The sequence below is a fragment of the Narcine bancroftii genome, chromosome 12 (assembly GCF_036971445.1).
Source record: "Narcine bancroftii isolate sNarBan1 chromosome 12, sNarBan1.hap1, whole genome shotgun sequence".
Lineage (NCBI taxonomy): Eukaryota > Metazoa > Chordata > Chondrichthyes > Torpediniformes > Narcinidae > Narcine > Narcine bancroftii.
Window position 1 is genome coordinate 32,956,711 of NC_091480.1, and position 21,731 is coordinate 32,978,441.

The 21,731-nt window shown below is 40.5% G+C and overlaps 2 protein-coding genes across 6 annotated transcripts in view; both read right to left on the bottom strand.

Moving 5' to 3' along the window:
- foxj1b (forkhead box J1b) overlaps positions 1 to 13,248 on the bottom strand; it is a 32,399-nt gene extending 19,151 nt beyond the window's left edge. The window contains exons 1-3 of one of the 3 annotated variants that reach the window (XM_069904811.1): positions 13,018 to 13,248; positions 8,409 to 8,482; positions 3,135 to 3,695 (exon numbers count right to left, since the gene is read on the bottom strand). In XM_069904811.1, the coding sequence (XP_069760912.1) occupies positions 3,135 to 3,638 (504 nt within the window). In that variant the 5' untranslated portion in view covers positions 3,639 to 3,695; positions 8,409 to 8,482; positions 13,018 to 13,248. Of the gene's footprint in view, positions 1 to 3,134; positions 3,696 to 4,084; positions 4,292 to 8,408; positions 8,483 to 13,017 lie in introns of those variants that run through there. The other 2 variants (XM_069904810.1, XM_069904812.1) reach the window with 2 other exon arrangements.
- A 1,556-nt stretch (positions 13,249 to 14,804) lies between these two features.
- Positions 14,805 to 21,731, bottom strand: part of LOC138747505 (E3 ubiquitin-protein ligase MGRN1-like) — a 117,399-nt gene continuing 110,472 nt past the window's right edge. For 2 of the 3 annotated variants that reach the window (XM_069906775.1, XM_069906773.1), the window contains one exon: positions 14,805 to 18,483. In XM_069906775.1, the coding sequence (XP_069762876.1) occupies positions 18,371 to 18,483 (113 nt within the window). In that variant the 3' untranslated portion in view covers positions 14,805 to 18,370. The remainder of the gene's footprint in view (positions 18,484 to 21,731) is intronic. The other variant, XM_069906774.1, reaches the window with a different exon arrangement.

A 21,731-nucleotide genomic window follows, 5' to 3' on the forward strand; every position in this document is an offset into this window, starting at 1 on the left:
AAATGCATTTTTGGAAATAGTAATCCCAATTCCCTAATTTTCTTTCTTTTTAAAGTATTTTTGATTGAGTTTAACATATAAATCCGACATACAATTCCCCAATTTTCGAGATACCAACAAATAAGGATTAGCATGGACCTTGTTGGGAACTACAAAATTGGGCGAAGGCAGCTTATGACATTATTAAGCAGGAGCTGCATGGGGGTGCCATTAATCAGCATTTGCTTTTATCAGCAAGTCTATGGATGCCGTTTAAGGACTAGTACATTCCATGAAGGTGGATTGACAGGGTGGAATGATGAATCTAGCGAAAGAGAAAAATGAAGCATATGTAAAGTTTAGAACACTAAAATTGGACAACTTGGAGGAATACAAGGAATGCAGGGAAGAGGTTAAGCATTAGGAAAGGTAAAACAGGCTATGAAATGTCTTTGGTGAGCACCATTAAAGAGAATCGCAGGACAGTTTACACTGGCATTAAAAACAAGAGGATGTGTGGGGTAAGGATAGGATTATTCAAAGACATGGGAGGAAATTTATACTCAGAGTGAGAGGAAGTTGGCCGGGTACCAAATGAGCACATTAGTAATCACCAGGGAGAAGGTCATGGAAGGTAGGGAGCACAGTCTGAAGAATGGAAATGTATTAGGCCATTTTGAGATCAAGAAAGAAGAGGTCCTGCGTCTTTTGAAGAGTATGAAGGTGGATAACTCCTTTGGGCCTCATAAGATACACCCTAAACTATTGAATGAGGCAAATGAGGACAATGCTGGGCATCGACAAAAATCTTTGTATTCTCACTTGCAACTCGAAACTGGTCAGATCAGGTGACAAATAAGGAGTATGGTATGCTCGCCTTTATTGGGCAACAATTGAGTACTAAAGGAAGTCATGTTGCAGCTATATAAAACTCTGGTTAGGCTGCACTTGGAATGTCATGCGCAATTTTAATCGTCCCATTCCAGAATGGAATTGGGGCTTTGGAAAGGGTACAGAAAAGATTGCGGGCTGGATTAGAGGACACGAGTAATCAGGAGACATCGGACCAGCTTGGGTTATTTTCTTTTGTGCCTCAGAGGCTGAGGGTTGATGTGATAAAAGTTTACAAAATTATGAGCCATTAATAGGGAAGACAGTCAGAATCTTTTACCCCAAGATGACATACAGGATATGTGTTCAAGGTGAGGGAGGGAAAAGTTTAAAAGAAATGGGCTGGCCATAATTTTTCTTTACACAGAGTGATGGGTGTCTGGAACGAATGACGTCACTAGGAGGGTACGGGGGGGGGGGGGGGGGGGGAGAGAGCGTGGATTGCACCAGTGACACCAGCTGAGGGGGTGACACCAAAATGACTGCCTGTAAAATTTTTGCTCAGTGTTTCAGCAGAAATTTATTATCTTTTATAAAAATATCCTTGCAGTTGGTCCTAACCACAAAAACATCTTTTGTAAGCCCGGCTTATATGTATCAATATATCAACAAGGCTAAAACTCAATGCTAATTTACCTTCTAATGCGCTCCGGTCAGAGTCCTTCCCACCCCGCTCAGCGCCGCCACCAATCTCACCACCCCCGATCTCAGCGCCGCCACTATCGCCACCCCAGACATACAAGGAACATGCACCTATTTCGGTGGGGGGGCTTCTCCAGCTATGATTTCTACATCCATGAAACAGTGGCCACCACCCAAGCCAGCTTATAACTATTTATTTCTCATATCGGACTAGATTCATTACCAATCACCTGCAAACTATGAGGAACTGGAGGGACAGTGGTTTAGGCAGCATCCATGGAGAGAAATAGACGATTGACATCCTAGCTTGGGACCTTTCTTTGCAGACACTATACAATTCACATAATATACACTTGTTTAAGGTGAGTGGTGGAAAGTTGAGATGGGGGAGATGTCAGGGATTTTTTTTTACTCAGAGAGTTAAAGCAAAAGGGTGAAGGGTATCTGGAATACATTGCTGGGGTTGGTGGTGGAGACCAGTGCAATAGGTACATTCAAGGGTGTCTTAGATAAGTACATGATGCAAGAGAAATAGAGAGTAATGGGTGTGATGGTGGTGAGGTTAGCTCAACGCTATCACAGTGCCACCAACCCGGGTTCAAATTGGACACGCTCTCCCTGTGTCTGTGTGGGTTTCACCTGGGCGCTCCGGTTTCCTCCCACCCTTCAAAATGTACGAGGGTCGTGGGTTCATTGGCCTATTTGGCGGCACAGGCTCGTGGGCCAGAAGCACCTGTCACTGTGCTATCTGTCTGAATTTTGAAAGTCGAAAATGAAATGGTCATGGAGGAGGTTTGTGTAGGCCAGCCCAGCCTCTTGGGCTGAAGGGCCTGTCCTCACCATGCTCGAAAATCTAACCACACTTCTGGGTGAAGGAAGCTTCCAAATTTGCCAATGGATCTCTCCTCCCACCTTGGGCATTTCTGGGAAACAAAGATACATGGGAAGCCACGCATGCTGGTCCCCATCAACTCCAGGTGAAGGGATCTGTCAGCCTCTTGATGCCTTCCTTGCAAGTTTAAGATTGGGGGTTGAATTCGTGGAAGTCTGCAGGTCGTTTTTCCATATTCCTTTCCGCTCACCGGCAGATCGTTCCAAATCGCCAAAGGTCACCCCCTCCCCCCCTGACTTTTCTGGAGGCCAAGTTTGCTAACGTGGTTCCATCTCGTTCCCCGTCACCCAGCGGCGAAACGATGCAACAAAGTCCCAAAAGGTGGTGGAAATATTAAAAGTCCTGCGTGTCCCCCCCCCCCCCCCCCAACTCTTTTACAGTTGACAATATCATTGAACTGAACTCGCGCTGCAATGGAACAATATCGCATGCCCTTGGGCTTCAGCGATCTGCCCCTCCAAGTCCCACCGATCTTCACAGCCCCGTGCTGAAGCCCGGGGTTTGAACGCCCTCGGTTGGATGGGACGGTCCGGGTTGCCAAATTCCCGGGACACCTGCCTCCACCGCGCAAAGCGCAGCGGCAGGACAGGCTCGGAGCGCTTGGATCGATACACTCAAGTCATTAAAAAAACACCCCACCGCTATCAATCTGAACATGAACTATTTGGACTAAAGCTTTAATGAACGGTTCAGTGTCGATGGTCCTGAACCCATTCAGGGGGCATCTTACCTGCCAGCTGGGGTCGGCGTGGCGATAGTAGCAGAAATTGTCGGTGATCCAGTTGTAGATGGCAGACAAGGTGATCTTCGTCTTCTTGCTCGCCTGCATTGCCATGCAGATCAGGGTGGCGTAGGAATAAGGAGGCTTCACGTGTGGGTTGGTCTTGTAGTCGACGTCCTCGGCCGGGCTCTGAGACTGGACGAGGGTCTTGGTGCCGGTGACTGCCGGGGTGGGTTTGCCCAGACTGAACGGTACCCCGGTGGCGGCCGTGTCGCCGGCTGGAGGGGAAGCCGGGCCACCCGAGCCCGCGAACTGCTGCGGGTCGTGATGCTGGGCGGCGGGGGGCTTCTCCAGGTTCGCGCTGAGGATGGAGAAGTCCTGCAGCCACTGCAGGCTGGTCAGGCTGTCGTCCAGGTTCACCGCCCCGTTCACGTTCATCTGGTCCTCCGGGTGAAGCATCATCCAGTTCTCCTTGAACTTGGTGGCGATTTCTGGCGTGGTCAGGACAGGCATCGTTGGCAGGCAGGTTCTGAACGAGCGAGAGTGATTTCACCCCCTCCCTCTTTAGACCTGGAAAAGAGACGAAGAACATGGTTCAGTGAAGGCAACAAGGCTGCAAAGAAGAATCCTGAATTGGAAGGGAGCGCCAAAAACATGGGTGAGAACCGCTCCGGTCCAGCCCACGGTTAAAAAATACACTTCTTCACTGCTGCTGGAGTGAAAGCGGAGACGAACTAGGAGAGAAACAGCCGCACATTCCTGCGGGTTAGAAAAGAACCACGATTACATGGAAATAATTAACATTTAATGGTCTTAAACGTGGAATAGCATTTTTTAAAATAAAAAAATGGCAAAGACAGACTCCCAAAACATGACGTTTGGGTCTAGGACTATGTAATTGGAGGGGTGGGGGTGGGGGGAATAGCCTGTTGCTTTTAGAACAAGAGTTCCAGGCTCACCTGGGGAAGCTTTAACAAAGTCCTGCCACCTGCACTCCCGTGTCTGCCTGGCATCAAACCCGTCGTTGCCCCTCCTGGAGTCGGAAAGGTTGAATTCAACGGGGTTCTAACATTTGCACAGCTTGCGGGCGAGAAGAGGCCGCCAGGGTTGGTGGAGTGTCAGCCCTCCTTTCACACGGCCGCTGGGGCACTTTATACGTCTTTAAACGGATCGCGGGCAGCTGATTGGCCGCCGGTCTCCAGGTTTCACCTTTCGCTACTCCCAGTGACGCCGGGCAAGAGCGACAAGCCGCCGGGCAACGCAGGGAGCGTCTCCCACCCCCCCCCCCCCCCCCCCCCTCCCCAGCAGCTCCTGTCCTCCCCCAAAGAAGCCCTTCTCCACCCAGGTTCCCCTTTGCGCACCCACCAGAAATCCTTGGACCCGCCCAAATCTTCTCCAAACCCCAGAGCCCCGACTTCCATTTGAAATCGAAAGCGCAGGTGGACCTCGTGGCGCCCCCCTCAAAGACTCTTCCATCAAATCCTGCTCACCCGGAGATGGGGGTCCTTTGCTCAATTCGTTCACAGACTCCAACTTTTTTTGTTTCTGCTCGACAGTTGAAAGAGGTCTGTTTGGCTGGGGCGAGAGTGAGACGCGAACGTCCGGCGCTGTGATTTCTTGTGGTCAAAGCGCCCAGAAATCCCGCAGGAACTCAGCCAGGCGCCCAGGGGAGGGGGGAACGGCTGCGAAGACCGGCCGGGTTCCTCTGGCATTCCTGGAACCAGGAGAGCAGAGGGCTCCCTTGATCGTAGAAGTCACTTACAAGAAAGGAGGCAGCGGAATGAGCTTTGAATGAAAAGGTGGCGTGAAACCTATGTGTGAAAATAAAAACGGCAGCAACTCCAATCAGTTGACGAATGACATTGCAGACGGTTCATTCAAGAAAAAGTTTTGGTGCAGCTCGTCCACATTTCCTTTGGGGATCTCAAAATGCGCACCTCCTTGCCCCACAAATGCCCTTCGTACGGCAATGTCGATGGATGGACATGAAACGTTGTTGCAGTCTGTATAATGCTCTGTTCCCAGGGATTTGGAGCTTGATTGGAGATTCTAAAATTCCAGAAAGAGGGGCCTAATTGCAACAAGTCCAAAAGAACTGCTCACATCACCATCCACGACTCTCCTATTCATGCCACAATGCTTAGCTATTTGTAGATATGAACACTTTTCCTGCAAATGCATTTCCTGCCTGTCTGGCTGTGTGTCTGCGGGTTTTGCACCGAGGACCGGAGAACGCTGTTTTTTTCGCATGATCAGGGCAATGAGATGAAAACAGGGCAATTTCACGTTTCAAGGGCAGGTTCAGCAAACGGAAAATTAGTGGAGGGTCTGTGGTCACCCAAAATCAATCAAATGGATGCACTTGAGAGAACAACATTAAAAGGTGCCAGCTACAAGCTTGCATTTTTTTCTTTAGATATTTCAAATAATCAATTTTAAATGTGTCGCCACAGAATGACACGAACTTCTTGTTGGAGTCGAGAGGGCTTTTGCAGTGTTTTCAATAATGTGTAAGAAAATGTCGAAGTGCAAGTCCTCTCCTGGGCATTCAGCAAAGGGGTGGAGACTGCAACTTGCATCTCTGTCTGGGCTGCCACCTTCTGGGAGTAACCTGTACTGTTTGGCACCAGAAAACGCAGTGGATAGAAACGTTCACCTGCTGGAATTCTGGCGGATGGCCAAGTAAATCATTCAAGTTATTACCAATCCACAAGACATCGTCTCTGAATAGAGAGATCACGGATATGGGGAAGTCTTTATTACTTGTTAGGCAAAGAAGCAGAACCTTTCTTTCCCCCTTTTCTATGTGGAGCCTGGAGGAGTTATTAACCTACCAGGAAAATGTAGATAGTGCTCCGATTCCTTTCCTTCCCCACCATGCGTCCACTGAAGTTGTTTAACATTTTTTTAAAATCATACCCATTGGCAGTGATGAACTAAGAGCTCCCAGATTTCCCACAGCTAGCAACTACTATCTTCAGTTCACTACCAACTACCCTGTGCTGTCTCTCCGTCTCAACAACTGGTCTCAATGATCCAAGTTCTCCACGTCGCTATCCATTGGATTTAAATATTCCAAAATACAATTATTTCTACCTCACCTGCTTGCCATGGTTCAGGACTGTAGGCGAGAATCCAAGTTCTGGTTATTAAAAAATTCTCCATTCTAAGAAAACCCGATAAGTTATCCTGAATAATTTTCATCTCCTCAATAAATTTCATAGTAATAAATGATCTGGCCAATATCCAGCATCAGCTATTTGCACTGATTTGCCATGTTGCGATACTTACTTTGAGCTGACTGAAGTGAATGTGGCATTTAAAATACTCCTGTTCCTTTTCCCAACCATGGCCTTTTCCCCATCCTGCCACCCCTACTTCCACATTCCCCTCATGGCCTTTTCTAACAAAATCCAAACCTACACAAAGTGCTGTATTTAGCTCAATCAATACTTGCGCAGATTTATCTCAAATACTGCATTTCTCTAAATATTCCATTGCTTACATTAACCTTGCAGTTCCATTTATTGTTCTATATAAACAGACTTGCATGTTAAAACGTCAACATTAGTTCCTTTTATTAAACAGCTTTGTAATTTGATAAGTTAATAATCAAGGTGATAAGTTTCAAGAACAGGCTTTTAAAGAATCAGTTTTACAGAATTTTCTTCAACTTCCAAAATTGTATGTGTTTTGATTGTACAAGAAATTTGTGAATGAAAGTTTTATTTTACATGCTACAGGCATGTAAAAATATACACAAAAAAAACTTCTTGGCCTTTCGGCCAAGTGTAAAATTATATACCAATCAGTAAAGTACTAAAGCAATTGTATTTGGTCGCTAGAAGTTGGTCATAATTTTAAAATGTGGAAAATCCTTCAACTCAGTTCAATTCTCTGCAAATAGTTTCTTGTTAACACATTGGATAGCAAAGCAACAGTGACTGCTAAGGGAACAGAATGATCACAACAACTTGCATGATCTAACAAAGTATCTGATGTCATAGCCAGGCGACGGAACAGAAATAGATATCAGGTTGTTTTTACTAAAGGCAGCTTGCGAATAAGTACAGCAGTACAACATAAAGCTGTCACAATAACAGCATCAGACAGAAATAAATGTCAATATGTTGGGACTGGCGAGATTTATCCCTCATCTCCTTGGGGACAAATAAATAAGGAATGCCACCTGTAGGAGTTCAAGTGAGAATGACAAATATAGAATGTTAGAAACATTTAGGCCGAAAGGAGACTGCTTCTCACACCTTCATGAGATAGGTTGCATCATCTGTATATAAAAAAATAAATACGCATCAAGCTTAATCAAGGAACATAAATATAGCTCTCCCTTAATAATCTTAGATTCTTCCCACCCACCCACCCGCCCAAGTATTTCTAGTTAGCAATGTACTCTTTGATAGATAGACATTGTTTGAGGATACAGGTATACACCGCTTTATGAAAGTAGAGCATTCCTATGAACCTTTGTACCAAGAAGCCAGAAGTGGCACAGTAATAAGGTACTGCCTGGTGAACCAAGTTGATATGTTTTTCTTTCAACTCACTTATCGCACTTCTCTTTTTGGAATGATACACAAGATGCCATCATTGCAATGGTCCATTCATGATGGATCAAGACAGCTTCACTTTCATTAGCTGCATAAAGAGCTCCACCTTGTGACAGGACAGCGGTGAAAGGTGTAAACTGATGCATGATGCTGTGCTTGAGTAAGATCAATCTTTAACTTGTGAATATTACTGCAGAAGTTTCACAGAGTATTGTTCCAGGATTTAACATCTTTGGCTACTGAGATCTTTGAGATTCTGCACAAGAATTCCAAAACTTGTTTGTACAAAGTTTCTCCCATTGAGTATTCAGATTTCTTGAAGAAAATCAAGGAAATTAAAATACAAACAAAATAAAGGCCTGAGAACATTTTTTTTTAAAAATCTCAGGAAATGACAATTGCCATTGCAAATGGAGAATTTTATCCTTTTGTTCATTCATAACAGTCTTGAGATTGAGTATTTGATTGTCATGAGACACAGATTAATATTCCAGTGCAGATAGGTCTCATACATAATACATATTCTCAGAGATACGTATCATGTTTTTAATCTTGACTAAAAAGTCTTGTATTTTGATGCATTTTAAACAATCATTATTTCAAAAAATAAATTAGGGAACAATTCCAATCTGGTAACAAAATCATTTCATAAAGGCTTTCCTTTGAAGTTCAGGGGCACACTAAGTGGCATTTGTGAACTAAAACAAGACAATACCTCCAAAGGGAAATGTACTTAATCCTCCCATATTTTAATTCTTAAATCTTCCAGGTCTTCTCTAGTCAACTCATCTGTAGGATTATAGGAAAAAAGATCTAGTATTTGTTTCCCATAACTAAGCAATCCTAAACCAGGGCAAACTTTCTGCTCAAGGTATTCCCACAGGGCAGAATCACATTTGTTCTCATAAACATGTAATTAAATTTATTGATTTACAGCAGCAGTATTGTGCATAATATGTGCAAAATGGCTATAAATTACATTTCTGTAAATACAATATTTAAAAATAAATAATTAGTGCAAGAGAAAAAAAGTGAGGTAGTGTCAGTGGTATATTGTCCATTCAGAAATCTGACAGCAGAAGGGAAGCAGCTGATTTCATATGTCTTCAGACTCCTGTACCTCATTCCTGATGGTCGCAGTGAGAAGAGGGCATGGGCTGAGTGGTGTGGGACCTTTACGATAGAGGCTGCTTTCTTGAGACACCATCTCTTAAAATGGCACCTCCATACCAGACAGTGATGCAACCAGTCAGAATGCTCTCCATGGTACACCTGCAGAAATTTGCAAGAGTCTTTGGCAATATAAAAAATCTCCTCAAATTCCTAACAAAATATAGCTGCTGGCAAGCCTTCATGATTGCATTGACGTGATGGCCCCAGGATAGATCTTCAGAGATGTGAAGACCCAGGAATTTGAAATTCTTTGCCCTCTCCATTGCTGACCCCTCAGTGAGTACTGGTTTGTGTTCTCCTGAAATCCACCATCAGATCCTTAGTTTTGTTAATGATGAACGCAAGGTTGTTGTTGTGACCCCACCCCACTCACCGAGCTCGTCTCCCTCCTGCACGCTTCCTCATTGCGGTTTGTAATTCTGCTGACGACTGTGGTGTCATCAACAAATTTGTAGATGGCATTTGAATTGTGCCTGGCCACACAGCAGTGATGCGCCTGTGTTGATTGTCAGTGAGGAAGTGATGTGGTTACCAATCATGCTAAATGTGCTCTTCCAATGAGGAAGTCAAGGATCCAGTAGCAGAGGCCCAGCTTTTGAAGCTTGCTGACCAATACGAAGGGAATGATGGTGTTAAAAGCTGATCTGTAATCAATGGAAAGCAGCCTGATGGATGTCGTCCAGGTGATCCTGTGCTGAGTGGAGAGCCAATGAGACTGCATTTGCTGTGGAACGAGTGTGGTGGCAGGGGAATTGCAGTGGGTCCAGGTTTTTACATACAAGTTAATTTTTAAATTTAAAATTTAAAAATGTGTTTACAGCATGGTAGAAGCTGATTCTATCCATTTAAAGCCATGCCACCCAATTTCATCACAGTAGATGTGTGCTACTGGGCGATAGTTACTGAGGCAGCTCATTCTTCACGTCTTCAGCACCACGGAGATTGATGCCCAGCATTTGAGATATTGAGGATTTTGGTCCAGCGACTAAGAATAATTGACATTTTCAATGCAGGTTTCTCTGCAACTAGGAGAGGAGCACTGACATCTCAGGTTCCACAAGCTTGTTATCCTTGCCCTTCTCAAAGAACAGTTCAGCACAGGAACAAGCCTTCAGCTCACAACGTCTGTGCCAAACACACCCAAGTTACACTTCAACTCTGCTGCTTGGACAATACATATCCCTCCATTCCCTGCACATTCATGAGGCTGACTTGAAGTCTCTTAAACATTACCAACATTTCTGCTTCCACAACTATCCCTGGCAGCCCCTACCAGGTACTTACCACCATGTTTTAAAAAAAATTAGCTGTTGTATCTCATTTAAACTCCACCCCACTTTAAACACACCCTCTGGTATGTGAGATTTTTACATGGGGGGGGGGGGGAAGGGAAGATTCTATTTTATTATGTCTCTCATAATTTATAAACCTTTATCAGGTTTCCCGTCAGCTGCCCGTGCTTGAGAGAAAACTTGTGTTTGTCCAACTTCTCACCAGAGGGTCATACCCTCTAATCTGGTAGCATCCAAGTAAATCTCTTCCCAACCCCTCCACATCCTTTCTGTAATGGGGCAACTAGAATTGCCTGCAATACTCCAGATGTGGCATAACCCAAATTTTATGTAGCTGTAAGATTACTTTTATACTCAGTGACCTGACCAATGAAAGTACTCATGCCATCCACCTTCTATTTGTGCGACTCCTTTCCAGGAGTTATGGAGGTGAACCGCCAAGCAGAGATGCTCAATAGTAGAGATCACAGATGTGGAATGTGTTGCAATAGCTTTGGAAAACAACTGCAGTAGAGATTTACCAAGGACAATACAGTAAGCCCCTTTCAAACTGCAGCAACTGGGTAGCCCTCCAGAAACCTGGGTGTGATTACTGGGGCAAAGGTGCTGGAAGCATTATCACCAACCCGGAAATTTAAGGGGGATCCCACTTCGCAATGACGCATCACGCACTCACTGAAAATACCACCAGATGTTCGGATGCTGGCTTCCCGGCAACTTGTGGGCAAGCGCAGACACCACGGGAATAAGCAGGTCAGCCATTTTCCTTTTCAACTTGGCCATGGACGAGACCTAGGTTAGTTTAACTGGGTTCCCTGATTACCTCTGAGGTAGGTCATGGATCCGGTTGGGCTCCTACGGAGTTGACCCGATGGGACCCTTTCAAACTGCTGCTTAACTGGGGCGCTAACTGTGGAGAAAAAAAACCTGGTCCACCCCATTTACATGACATTTTGAAAGAGCCTAGTCTTTAAGATTTATTACATGACAATAAAAGGAACTTGGAACAAAATTCAAAGCTGACTCAGCCAATCAACCCAAAGTCAAATTATGCTCGAAAACATACAATTGTTTCCATGCCCTACCTGAAAATAAAGTGGAAAACTAATACATTGTCACAGATCAACAAATGACATACATAATGACATTGCTCTAATCATCCTGACCTAAATGAAGTTCTGAACTTGATCAGCAGGACACAGATCTACCCAACTCAATACACATATAGTTGTTGTAGGGCTCAGGCCAGGGGCACAGGCTCTAAACTGCAGGTCATTTCTAACTGTTGCCATTGAGTAACAGCAGTGGAATGGGGTAGCATCAAGCAAGCCCTTTTGTCCTGGAAGACAACAAATTTCTCAAGCACTTTTCCAATTGCTCATCCTGGCAAGTAGAGAGTTCCTTCGCTCTCCAAACATCATTGTTGTAGGTGGTGAAAACTCTTGGGGAGCGGAAAAGCTGGTCATCCACCACACCACGCCAAGGCTCTATTGTTTTCTTGTACTGGTCATTTGGATGATTGATTTCCAGAATTCTATTCCATCTTTCTGTGCCCAAACACTTCTTACAATTTCCGCTGACCAACTATTTTCCTCTAAACAAACTATTCTACACCTAAATTAGTAGCTCATTGGGGAGTGAAATACAAATATAAATGGAACAGTTGCAATCTTTTGCATCATTAAACAACTAAATTATTAAAATTGTGCAATGAAATAATTAGTTTATATTTATCTTGTTAATAAATCCATGTTCTTATCAAAAGTGAGGACAGTTTTCAACTCAAGCTTTCATCTTGTGCATTTGTAACCCTAGTTTCAAACATTTCACTCACTATTCAATAATCGACCATTATGAGGTCAGCCTTTAAAAGCTAGAAAAGGAAAACCTGGAAAAAAAAATACATGTTTTAAAAATACAAACTTTGTATTTTGTTCCAGATTGTAACAAACTGGATATCTGTGAAACAAGCTCTACTCTGTACAATAGATTTTTTTTTCCAAAAACCATCTCAACTTCCTTTGTTAAGTACAACCTCAACTAAGAGGTTTAATAAGCTCACCCTTTTCCACATGGAAGTCGTAAGATATGGTCATGATGGCGTCACTGGTTAATTGTGACGATTGATTTGCATCTGTTACTAGACTGTAGATTCAGACTTTGGACCTTTCAGTCCAAAGTCATCATTTGCATCAAGCGCACAACACTTGTGAATAAGCTGAAGTAAGATATTCTCCTACAAAGTGTTACTTGTCTAAATCGGGTCTTGACTCCTTAACGCGATTTCCTGACACAATTTCTGAACATGTGTTAAACTATTGAGAGATAGCTCACTTGTATTGAATGCAAATAGGTTAACAATAAATCAGATACCGGCACTATAACCTAAACCGGAGTCTATTGAAAATTGTCTTTTAATTGGAAATGTAAACTAGTCTTCTTGAGGACTCCTTTTTGTAGCACACAAAGAATAAACCTGTCACTGGACTGGACTGAAGAATTGGCCCAATGAAACCATGGCAAGCCAGATAAAACAGAAAAAAAGTTTGTCCTGATTACTTAGCATCTATTTACATTCAGCATAGATCAGCACAGAACGCTTTTTAAATAAACATGTCCGCACCATGAAGCACACTAATGTCAATTTAGATCATGAAAATGTAAAGGAGAGACTTATTCTGTATTATTCTGGAAGTAGTACAAACTACGGTTATATATGTTGAATAGCTGTGCAACTGTGAGTGCTGTTCCATTAAAACTGAGATCCAACCTATACAGACAGAGGTGAAATGCCCATTTTTAGGATAACAAAAGCAGAAGCAAAAGCAAAGTATACAAAGTCATAGAATACACTCTTACCTTTTTCCCTTCACAGTTTATCTTTTTCCTGTTCATTTGAGAGTGGATCAGCAGCAGAGAATATTCTATCACGTGACAATATCAGATAGTTGGCCAATACTTAATGATGAAACTTGTAATTAGGCCAAAAATACGTTTCAGACTTGATCTGAAAATTGATTGTGGGAAAATCTTAGCTGCCATGTATAACAAAAGTAGGTGTTAATATTTAGCTATTCTATTGTGAAGATATTATTGATGTCAGAATAAGTGTCCTGAGGTCACAGCAACTTCCTGTGACATCATAAAGCAGTTCAACTATCCTCAGTGCCTCATATTTTAAAAAAATATTAATTTGATTTGTGCAAGTTTAACTATTAATTATGCAATTCCAATATCAGAAATGTACCAAAACTTGTGGCTATTAAATTAGACTAGCTATATTACAGGAGATCAGGATAAATCAATATTTAATCCTATAACATCCATTTCCCAGAGACACACTTTTCCACACTATCCTTGACAAAGAGCAAAAAAAATTGACTACTCATGACTACAGAAGTATTCGGAGTACAATGAAGATGAAAAATGCTTCAAGCCCAGAGGACCCGGCAGCAATAGATATTCACCATGACAAATGGTTACTTAAACAAAAGTTGCTTTTATCTTTAAACATTAAAACAGAATCACACTTTAACTTAACTAACCTAACCCCCTTCTAATTCAAAGTGCTCGTGTGTGTAAATTCAGAGAAGTTCTTTGGCTCAGTCCAATCTCACTTCTCATTCCTCACTGGTTGCAGATAATTTTTATACTGTGCACATAATTTAACATTTATAAAGTTTTACCAGGCTTTGGTGCTTGAAAGATAAATGGTTACCACTCAGGAAGATTCTTGTTGGTTTTCAGAAGTCATAAGATACGGTCATGATGGAGTCATTGTGACGATTGATTTGTATCTGTTACTTGACTGTAGATTCAGGCTTTGGACCTTTCAGATTTGTTGTTCCAGGACATCCACAACTGATTCATTTTTAATCAGCCATTCTAGTGTTTTGCTGACAAAACTTGCCCCTTCAGGGTTCTCCAGATGATAACCTCTTTCTTTCAGGTTACCACCAAGTTCCTTTTTGTTTCTCTTATTCCAAGTGAAACATTAGACAGCCAGCCCTCTCCTCTTGCATGAGCCACAAGGGCTTTGACCAGGCCATCTTTCAAATGGGGCTTTCCACAAGCTTGCCAGCATGTCCTGTTCCAGTCCCATCTGCCTCTGCTGGCTGTAACACTGTAGAAGTGATCTCTGTCCCCCTCTCTCTCTCTCACTGAGAAAAAAACCTGTTTGACTCTCTCTGCTTGCAAAAGCACATGACCCTCTTAGAACATCTCCAGATAATCTGCGCTCCAACAAGATCTTTCATCTGTTGCCTTTTGTAAAGAACAATCCATTAGTGAAGTCACTTGAGCACTCTCCAAAGCCCTTGCAAAAGCTGTGGAGCCGCTATGTCCAGCATTAGCAGAGCTCCAATATTTCAAATAAGATCTGTTTTAAAGTGTTTGTATGTAGGCTACTCTAACAAACCTTTCCCAATTTATCTCCAAAAAACATATCTATATACTCTGTCACAAAAGGCATTTCAGGTGCTGGAGTTGAGTGAATAGCAAGTTGCCGAAGGGTCAGGCAACATCGATGGAGAGACAAGGAAAACTGACTTTACGGGGGCAAGATCCCTCGCTGAGATGAACTGGTGGACTGCTTTTGGAACAGCCTAATTTTTATTTCTTGGTATGTAGTAAAAAGCTAAAAAACCTTTAGTGTTGCAACATTTTATTACAATACAATATCCTACAAACAAATGTAAAATCACATTCATATGAAATTACAGTGAATTCCTTCAATCTTTTAAAATGACGCACTCGATGCATTCTGTAGTAAATGCAACAGTGAAGCTCGATGGAAACATGACTACATATTAAAAATCTACAATGGACAAAATTACTTCAACATAATTCTGCAAGATAACTCACTATGCTGTTCATATATGCTTTCCATGTCATCTCAAAATACATTCAACTAAGCATTTATTTATACTACTTTATATAGAAAATTAGTATTTTCTTTCAAAACAGTTTGAAATTCAAGATTTTGCTGAATCACAATCACCAGATCAAATGACAAGATTTTATTACACATACTTTCATCATAAGATCAGGTACAAGGCACAGAATAAGGATAAAATGTCAGCAGATGGATCTGAATGAATATGCTGTATTAACCTCACCTGAATAGTCTTAATTCGCATCATCTTAATATGACCCCAAAAAAATCAAATATTCAAGAATAATGTGAAAAGGTGAGATTACGCACTTTGCTTGGTGTATAAAACCTTCCACATATTCTCATAATTTACCTTCCTGTACAGCTGAATGGAGTTGAGATCATGAGCATGGTCAGAAACAGCGTGCATACTGGGTAAGGAACTATATTAAAATATTTACCTGTGCTCTAATTCAGCCATTCTCAACATGGGGCTCTCTCACACCGGGGTTGGGGGGGTGGGGGGGGGGAAGCACAGCACATTTAAGTAAAAGCCTCGTTTTCTTTTCTCCTCACATAACATCGATATTTTTTTTTAATATAGTCAGTAGGAAAGTAGTTCAGAAGAAAGTAAAACTTGACTGCTTCACAGGGAAAGGGGCCCAGAAGCTTTGAGCAGAGACCTAAGGGGGCCATAGCCAAGAAAATGTTGAGAATGGCTGCTCTGATTTACCTGCATATCTTTATCACCTGCTTCTGCATCAATATAGTTTTTTTATAAAAATTGGATGGGAAATTGGATAAACAGCAGAGATGAAACTGAATACAATGCAAGTGGAGATAATTTTTAATTTAATTTCTGAAAGAGGGACTAACATTTAATATAAAAGTACTTTTGGAAGAGGTCCAAGGTCTAGCTATACAGCAGTATTAGCATGAAATATCAGCAATATCTGTGCAGAAGTAGCAAAGAGTTTAAGCAAATTGGACAAATCCAGTCTGAAGTAAATATTCTATTTAAAAATGTCCTTTTGGGTTGAGAGTGTGGAGTATAAAATAAAATCTCATGGAAGTAAATTGATTTAGGAACATAGAAAATGCAGGCTATGGCATGTTATAGTTTTGAACAGGGATTTTGCCTAATTAACATACTATAAATTCTACAGCACATCTAATTTATGCTGTTTTGCTATTTAGCAGTTGTGGCATTCCTGGTCAGGCTGTTACTTAGTCATAGCATGACAGAGGGCTAGTGGGAGAGGCATCCAACATCAAGCAGCATCCACAATGTTCAGGACCTACCACCACCCATGTCCCATATTCTTTTTTGTCTTTAACATGGTTTAGCAGAGCTGCCAGGCAGATTTCATACTTCTCCAGATGAACTGCACAATAATTTACTGATACTTATTATAGTCTAAAGCCCACTCCTTAAATACCAGAATATTCATCAATTACAATGAATATCATCACTGCCTTGCATGCAAAAGAAACCTGTAACCCTGCCAACTGCAACATTTATGCCTGGGTAACATTTCTAATTGAAATTTTTAAATTTTATTTGCAGGAATGTTTGAGGTAATAAACGTTTATTCAACTCTCCATAAATTAAACGAGGCCTTATTTAAGATTTGGTGGAAAGAATTGCAGCTTTAAACTTTTCAACATTGTTCAACTTTTATTAATATAATTTTAATCCTTGCACTCAACTATGGATCATTTTTGTGTCAGATACTTTAGCATTGAGATTCCCTATCTTGCTGTTACCTTATTGAATACAAACTAATAATAAGCTAACTCAGTGGTTTTCAAACTTTTTCTTCCCACTCACATATCACCTTAAGTAATCCCAATGCCATTGGTGCTCTGTGATTAGTAAGGGATTACTTAAGGTGATATGCGAGTGGAAAGAAAAATTTAAAAAAAAATAACTGCTTTGGACCTAATTGTTACCGAAATAATTTGCTTGAGAAAAATTGTCATTCCTTTGGAGTTATGAAACCGTGCACGCAACAAGTCAATTATGTTCAATAAAACAGAGGTTTTCAAACTTTTTCTTTCCACTCAGATACCACCTTATGTAATCCCTGACTAATCACAGAGCACCTATGGCAAAGGGATTATTTAAGGTGGTATGTGAGAGGAAAGAAAAAGTTTGAAAACCCCTGAGCTAACTGGTCCATTTCAACATCCCAAATATCTCATTGCCATGGCTGCAACAAATGAACAAAGTGGTACTGACTTTACTGTGCAATACAATGGTTTTCGAGATTTGCGCCATTTCTGGAACCCTGCTAAAATTAAGGCTTTACTACCTGGAAAATTGTGCATCATATTTGCTTCAGACAGATTTTTCATACTCTCTTGCCATATTAATACACAAGTTAATGAGGTAGACACCACAAAGATGGACAGATTACATGATAACACAGACTATGATCTAAAATACATTACTACTACAGATTATATTGAATAATTTTAATGTACATAAAGGTCAAGGTGATCAGAATAAACAACATACTTGGAGAGGAAGTGTTTTCATAGGCGGTAGTGGAAAATAATCAACTGTACACACTTCCAACGGCCTGCAGCAGTGATCTTCTAATACTCAGCTTTCTAACACATGATTTAGTGCCCAGAATTAATCACATTAAAGACAGTTCACAAACTTGAGAGTAAAGTCATAGTTCAGTACTTAGATACAAAGTTTTAAAAAGCAAGTTGTGCATGGAAGAGAAAACATCCTGCACAGGTGATATAATATACCGTCCATGACACAAGTTTAGGACCATATTATCTCATCTTTCAAAGAGTTGCAACTTCGGCAAATCAATTGTTATTTACGATAGTGGGAAAATCAAAAACAACTTCAATCTATATTAAATAAAGCAATAAATAAATGCCTTCATGTCAGCATTGCACTTTAACTGAGGAATTTAAGTGCAATGAGTTTTAATTGTACTTTCTCAATCATGAAAACCTGAGCAAGGAAGATGAGCTACCTTGGTTTTCTATGTAAATAGTGGGGGGTGGGAAGGGGATAACATCAATTGTGTTAGTGCGCAATGTATTTTGAAATTAGAGTTGGGCTACTATTAATAATCAAATGGGGAATAGGTTGGCCAGACTGCCAGTTATGAAAGTGTAAAGGGGAAAACAAGTTTGGGCCACAACTGATGTTAAAAATATATGGGGCAAATGATAAACAAAGACATCATAAAGCATGGCAAACTATTGTAAAACTAGACAGTAAATTGTGTCATGAAGACAAAACTGATTTGGGGACAAAAGATCTTACATGGCACATGCAATTGATCATTCTGTTGCTAATTCAAATCCTCATGGAACCTGACCCTCATCCTCTATAAGAATAGTATGAGAGGCAGCAAGAAGAGGCTGAGATGAACTGTTGGTGCTCTGGCTTTTCAGGCTCTCAGTAGAGTCCGAAGTTCCTGCATAAAAATAAACAACAGTGAAAAATCTCACATTTCAAATGGATATAATTCAGTCAAGTAACCTTGACCATTTCATATTCAATGATCAGTTTTTGTTAAATTTGATAAAATTTCCTGAGTTTGGGAAAAGGGAAGAGCTATTTGCTCTTTTATGTATGCAAGCAGTGCGACAAGCTAATTTGTGCTGCTGGACCATTTCCTGACAGTAGGGTCCCTTCTAGCCTATCTACAAATAAAAACAACTAATCCTGTTCAAAGAAGAAACTAGCTGAAAAAAACCTCAGAAAAAATCTAACCAAATGATTCAATCTCAAAGATGTTAAGGTATACTGACTGAAGGCAAGGTTATGATTCTGCCCTGTATGGCCATAACTTCAATAATCACAGTTAAAATGTTTTCGGTAGATTTAACGAGAACTGCACCAAAAGAATCTCTGAACAGAATACAAAGTAATAATTAATATTAAGCTGTGTTTACTTGTGGAACTGCCAGTCAATAAGCCTAATTAACAATCCTAAATTAGTGCTTGGCATGCTTTAAATAGGAAAAAGCTTTTAAACAAGAAATCATTGAAAAATACTTCCCACATGCTACATCCAATTCACCACAATGCCTCCCATTCACTAAAAACATGGCTTTCACCATCACTCTCTCAACCATCCTATCAGAACCCAACCGCAGGACAAGAAGAGAGGGGAAAGAAAAGGAAAGAGCAAAAGCACAAAGTTAGAGGGGAAAGAAGAATGAGATTGAAGCGAGAGTAGGGAGAAATTGTGAGAAGTTAGGAAGAGGAGAGGGGAACAGATGGGAAAGAGTAATTTACCAAATGGGGGTGGGAGGGTGGGAATAAGCAATGAAGCCCCAAAGCCAAGATCAGACTGCAAGACTTGAAAAGTGGGCTCAGTCAGATCCACAAGACATTTACCAATTTCTCACTCAATGTAGTATCACTTCTTCAGTAATTGGCTTTGCACGACTTCTGGAAACTGGCTTTACTCTGTCTGCGTCCAGACCTGATCTGGGATTGATGAAGGAATTAAGGATATGAAAGTGGCTATACTCTCATGTAAACCTATCTGTGACAGATGTAATACTGAGGTGACTTCCCTGACATATATGATTTGGTCCTGCTCTTCCTTGAAAAAATATTGGAAAGATATTATTTCAGCAGTTTTGCTCATTGACCTAGAAACTCATCCTATTACTGCACTTTGTGGATGAATAGTTTTGGATTCTGGCCACTTATCTCCTTCAGCTTGTCATGGAATATCTAGGAAATCCATTTTACTCAAATGCAAAGATCCTAAACCACCTTCTACCAAGTTTTCTTTTCCCAAACTATACCATGTTTAAATTTACAAAAAATTAGAAGTGGTACTGTTGAGCCTTTGGTTAAATTTGAAGAAACATGGAGGCCATTTATTCGACATTTTCATATGAATTGTTGATCCCTTCCGAATCCTTTTCAACATTTTTTGGTGAGTATAGAGGAGTGGAATTAACCACAAACTAATTGTTTAAATGCTGAAACATGGTAGCCCAGCTTTTGTTTTCTTTCTTATTGCTTTGTTACTTAGTTAGGGTGATATTTTTGTAGAAAATTTTGATTCCTTTTCATGAATGGCCTTTAAGAGATTGGGAGGCCCAGTTTACATCCGTTACTCAATGCCTGTGTTTGTATCTGTTAATGCAATCCTGATCGCTTTCTATCATATGCTTATTAATCTGAAACTTCAATAAAAAGATTGAAAAAGAAAAAGGAAAGCAAGGATCAGAAGATGGAGGTTACAGGGATGAGGGCAATTAAATCATCTGAAGCCATGAAGTGAGAGTGTTTTCCATTGGATTATTCAAAAGCACTGACGTAAAACTGGGCATTTTTTTTAAAAAAGGAAATTAATCAAAATTCATAATTTTTAATCTTTTAAAAGTCCTTGTGGAGTGGAAAATGAGTTGAAGTTACTTTTTATCAGAAGTATGTTAAAAAATGGCATGAAGTGATGCTACACCATTTCTGAAAACCTATATTAGATAGTGTTTTAATGGGATCTGTTGAAGGTAATTTGGGCAAAAGTGACGCCCCACAGCATTGGAGTCTTCTACTGAAAAATGAAAGAAGACAGAAAGCTGAGGAAGTCTCAAAGTTCTTTCTTTATGCTCAGAGGATAAATTGGCAAAAAAGTTTTAATGATCATCTAGAAAGGCAGAAGCACAATTTTAAAAGATTAGCCAATGTTGCTTGGGTATGTCAAGAATGAGAGACATTTCACTGCAGACAGAGCAATGGTGATAGTGGAACATTCATATTGCAACTGAACATTGGTATAATATTGCAAATTGTACATAGCAATCAGAATATTTACAAATTTTAGAGAGAACAAGGTTGGCACAATAATAAAATGAGTCAAAATTAAGTGGCTGATATTATACAACTCTGAGTATCTGAAATCAGATTCTCCAAAATCCTAATTTACCCAAATTTTTAAAAAAAATTCGGTTAAATGAGGATATCTGAAACAAATCAGAAATCCTCATTTATCCAGTGCCGAAATGGCCTTACAGATTGAAAAAAATTTCCCTCAACACGAAATTGGAATTATGATTGTCATCTTCTCAGCTAACTCCTTCCCCTCTCTCTTTCCATTTCCCTATCGACTTTTCTCTCCAACTCTCCATCTTAAACTGCGTGCCAACTGTCCCCCAGCCACAAGTGTTTGGAAGAATCCCTTGTCCTGCGTCATCAAGAAGAGCAGTCTCGAAATGTATAGCACTTACTTGGAAAGATAGAAATATACTAACTTTAGATAAGTGGTATTTGGAAATGAAATTTTGTTTGACTATGGAAAGGATATCTTTTTCAATTCAGGATAAGATGTCTTTTTATAAGTTAAAGCGGACTCCGTTTGCTAATTATATGCATTTAAGTTTGATTTAAATATATGTTTAAGTGTGATATTTTAGTATTGACAATTTTTTTTGTTGTTGTTAAGTTTTATCTTTTTTTTGTTGTTAGAATTTTTTTAGGTTAAGTTTTATCTCTTTTTTGTAAGTGGGTATTTTTTTTCATATATAATATTGTCAATTTTATTAACTCCACTCTTTATTTTGGGGGGAGGGTTGGACTAATTTTAAGTTAGACTATTAATATTGTGTTACAATTAACGGGGGGGGGTATTTTGTGTAGTTTTCTGATGTAATATTGTAATCATACCTTTTAAAAAAATTTTTCTCTATTTTTCTTTAA